The 4,178-nt window shown below is 22.1% G+C and overlaps 2 protein-coding genes across 2 annotated transcripts in view; one reads left to right on the top strand and one right to left on the bottom strand.

The window, feature by feature from the left end:
• Positions 1–102: 102 nt before the first annotated feature.
• Positions 103–3,255, top strand: PRSY57_0601000 (elongation factor G, putative; the record flags this gene model as incomplete). The annotated part of the gene is made up of 4 exons (XM_012906386.2): positions 103–2,655; positions 2,765–2,852; positions 2,938–3,030; positions 3,176–3,255. 4 exons carry the CDS (start codon positions 103–105, stop codon positions 3,253–3,255), a joined length of 2,814 nt encoding a protein of 937 aa, XP_012761840.2.
• Positions 3,256–3,951: 696 nt separating this feature from the next.
• PRSY57_0600900 (liver merozoite formation protein, putative) overlaps positions 3,952–4,178 on the bottom strand; it is a gene marked incomplete at both ends in the record, with an annotated part of 951 nt that continues 724 nt past the window's right edge. Inside the window, one exon of the mRNA XM_012906385.2 lies at positions 3,952–4,178. This exon is cut by the window's right edge and continues 724 nt beyond it. Coding sequence (XP_012761839.2) covers positions 3,952–4,178 — 227 coding nt within the window.

The following is a 4,178-nucleotide window of genomic DNA, read 5'->3' as shown; positions in this document are numbered from 1 at the left end:
ATCCATTTAAAAAAAAAAATATATTTATTAAAATTCCATACATGGTTTAGAAAAAAAAAACAAAAAAAAAAAAAAAGATGAAAAGATGTGAAGGAAATAGAAATGATAAAGCTATTTTCATCAAAAAGATATAATAATAATAATAAAATATTATTATTTTGCTTAGTAATATTGATATTATATAAATATACATATTCATTACACAATAGGTGGAATAAGAATAATAATGTGTATTTATCTAATGGAAAAGTAAAAAGAGAGAAAAGAAATGGTCGAGGTAAATTATATATTTTAAATAGGTATGTAAGAAATGATATTATAAAACCACATAAGAATATAATTAAAAATATATTTCGTTTAAAATTAATTAATGGTTCAACAAAAAATGTGGAATTAGAAAATTATCGAAATATTGGAATTATAGCACATATAGATGCAGGGAAAACTACAACTACTGAGAGGATATTATATTATACTAATGTTATAAAAAAGATTGGAGAAGTACATGAAGGATTATCAACAATGGATTATTTAGATATAGAAAGAGAAAAAGGAATAACTATAAATGCAGCTGTCACTACCTGTTATTGGAATGGTAGTGAAAAGAATTTAGAAGATTATCGTATAAATATAATTGACACTCCAGGACATGTTGATTTTACTGCTGAGGTTGAAAAAAGTTTAAGAGTTTTAGATGGTGGGGTTGTTGTTTTTGATAGTAGTGAAGGTGTGGAATCTCAATCTGAAACTGTATGGAAACAAGCTAATCAATATAATATTAGTAGAATAATATTTTTAAACAAATTAGATAAAGTCGGAGCAAATTTTGAAGGTTGTATTGAAGAAATAAAAAGGAAATTAAATAAGAAGATATTAATTTTATATGTTCCTGTTTTTGAAATGAGCAAATTCATTAGTACTATTGATATATTAAAAGAAAAAATGATTGTATATAAAAATGCTCATGATTTTATTTTTGAAGATATACCTAAAGAACACTATAATTTATTTTTAAAATATAAAAATTTATTATTTGAACAAATTGCTGAAAATTTTAACTCTTTCCTTGATAATTATTTAAATGACAAAGCTATGAATATACAGGAAATTGAATATTATATTAGAAAATTAGTTGTTGAAGAAAAATATAATGTTGTAATGTGTGGTTCAGCTTTAAAAAATAAAAATGTACAAATGTTATTAGATATGGTTGTAAAATATTTACCATCACCTATTGATTCAATTAAAAATTATAAAAAGCAAATTATATATATACATGATGTAAATAGAAGAGGTGAAAAAATTGTCCCATCCAATTCTGAATCTAACCTAAAAAAGGAAAAGGTTATGTTAAAAAAAAATATTAACAAAGGGGAAGCACACAATGTGGAAAATAAAATACCTGCACATGAAATAAACAAAGATTCTATGAATATACAAAAGGATACTACTGAAAGTGATACGTCTAGTTCGACATGTGTTCCAGGTTCAAATAATATATCTGGACCTAACAATATACCATCTGAAAGGTCCCAAAATAATATGAAGGATGACCAAATAAATTACCACGATTCTATTTCAGACGAATTGAACGAGTCGAATATAAAAAATTATAAAAGAAAAATGGTTGGATTAATTTATAAAATTATGAACGACCAACATTTAGGAAATATTAATTATGTACGTATATATGAAGGACAAATAAATAGAGGTGAATTTATATATAATAATAGAACTAAGAAAAGTGAAAAAATTTCAAAAATATTTTTTATTCATTCAAGTGAAAAATATGAACTAGAAAATGCTAAGGCAGGTGATATTGTAGGATTAGTAGGTTTGAAAGATACTCAAATCGGTGATACGTTGAGTAATGTATTTTTAAGAGCAGAATTGAAACGTATAAAAGATATTCCTCCTATTATAAGTTATTATATATATAATAAAAATAAGAATGAATATGAAAAGTTAATTAATGCATTAATTAAAATTAAAAAAGAAGATCATTCCTTTTTTTATCATATAAATCAAGATACGAAGGATTTGCTTATTAGTGGAGTTGGAGAATTGCATTTACAAATTATAATTAACAAAATTGAAAAAGATTTTAATATACCAATAATTTATGGGAAACCACAGATATCTTATAAAGAGACATTTGTGGAAAGTGTAAAAGCAAGAGGAAAGTATATTAAACAATCAGGAGGTAGAGGACAGTATGGTGATGTACATATTGAAATTGAACCAATGTATAATTATAACGAGCAAGAAGATGAAGAAGGAGAACAAACAGATCAAGAACAAAATGGTGTTGATGAAAAAGAAAAGAAAGAACAAAAATATATTGAACAAGATATAGATAATAATAGTATGAATATAAATACTTCAGAAGTAAATAATAATATAATTATAAAAAATGAAATAACATGTGGAGCTATTCCATCTGTATATTTCGATGCTATATATACTGGTATAAGGGAGCAGTGCAACATGGGAATTCTTTTTAATTCTCCAGTAATAAATATTGTGGTTAGAATAGTTGATGGTTCATTTCATCCAGTTGATAGTAATGAGCATGCATTTAAGCTAGCTGCTGGGTTGGCAATAAAGGAGGCAGCAAAAAAGACGTCCATAAGGTTGCTGGAGCCAATAATGAACGTAATATGAATATATGAAATGACACATATGTGTTATATATATATATATATATATATATATATATATATGTATATATGTATATATTTATATTCACGTTTTTATTTTGTAGCTAAACGTTACTGTGCCTACCGAATATTTGGGAGATGTAATTAGCGATTTGGTTAAGAAGCGAGGAAAGATACAACACATAGATGAAAGTAAGTGAATGATAAGTTAATTGTGAATAATCATATATATATATATATGTTTATATATTTATTTATATTTATTTTAACAATATAGGTGATGAATTCACAAAAGAAATAACCGCTAGGGCACCTATGGCTTCAGTTTTATCGTATGTTAGTGATTTGAGGAAAATAACCAAAGGAAGAGGTAAAAATGAATATATAAATATTAGTCACTTTTTTATTTATTAAATAAAATAATTAAACATAATTTATATGTACATGAATAATTATAATTGTATATATGTATATATGTATATATGTATATATATATATATATATTTTTCTTTTAGGTAATTATACTATGACGCTTCACAAATATTCTTTAGTTCCAGAATATATACAAGAACAAATATTACAAAAAAAAGAATAACATCTTTATACATTTAATTATAAGTGAAATAAAATATACATAAAAGGAAAAATAAACAAATATATAAATATATACAGATATATATTTTTATTTGTTTAATTTTAGCAAAATGGATGTATATCGTAAGAATATATGTTCCAACAATTTTTGTCTTTGTCTTTATATTTCAAATTTTTTTTTTTTTCTTTTTTTTTTTTTTTTTTGGTTATTTCATTATATATAAACAACATAATAATGTTTTATAATTCTTAATATAATTTTTTTTTTTTTTGAAAAGATATATGTTCTATATGTCATATTTAATATTATTATTTTTATAGTTTTTAAAAAAAAAAAAAAGAAAAGAAAATTTATTTTATTTACTTATTTTTATATAACTTTTATCTATTATAAATATTTTAAAAATAATTATAAGAGTATTTAAGGGTGTGGTAATGCATTATAAGGATATATAATTATTGAATTTAAATGACAAGGCGTAAAATAAAAAATAATGTAATGTACATCAATGGGTGTTATAAAAATATATATATATATATATATATATATATATATATATATATATGTGTGTGTGTGTTTTTGTGTATATATATATATATATATATTCATTTATATTTTATCTTATAAAATATTTATTGTTTTAATAAAATTTTGTTTATTTTAATTTTATTTTTTCAGTCTACATAATTATTATGATTATACATTTTTCATGTCTCTATTTTGATACATATTATTCATATAATGAATAATGTACAAATACTTGTCAACAATTTTATATATAATTTCTTTATGTTGATCTGTTATATTTTTTATAGAATAGTAATATTTGATTTTTTGAATATTATTTAAGAATAGATGATAATAAAATTGGTCTGTTTTGAAATACATAAATATTTTAAAAATGACATGATAAGAAAATAAAT

The sequence above is a fragment of the Plasmodium reichenowi genome, chromosome 6 (assembly GCF_001601855.1).
Source record: "Plasmodium reichenowi strain SY57 chromosome 6, whole genome shotgun sequence".
In the NCBI taxonomy this organism is placed as follows: Eukaryota; Apicomplexa; class Aconoidasida; order Haemosporida; family Plasmodiidae; genus Plasmodium; species Plasmodium reichenowi.
Note: the sequence above shows the minus strand (reverse complement) of the source record. Positions and strands in the feature narration are given on the sequence as shown.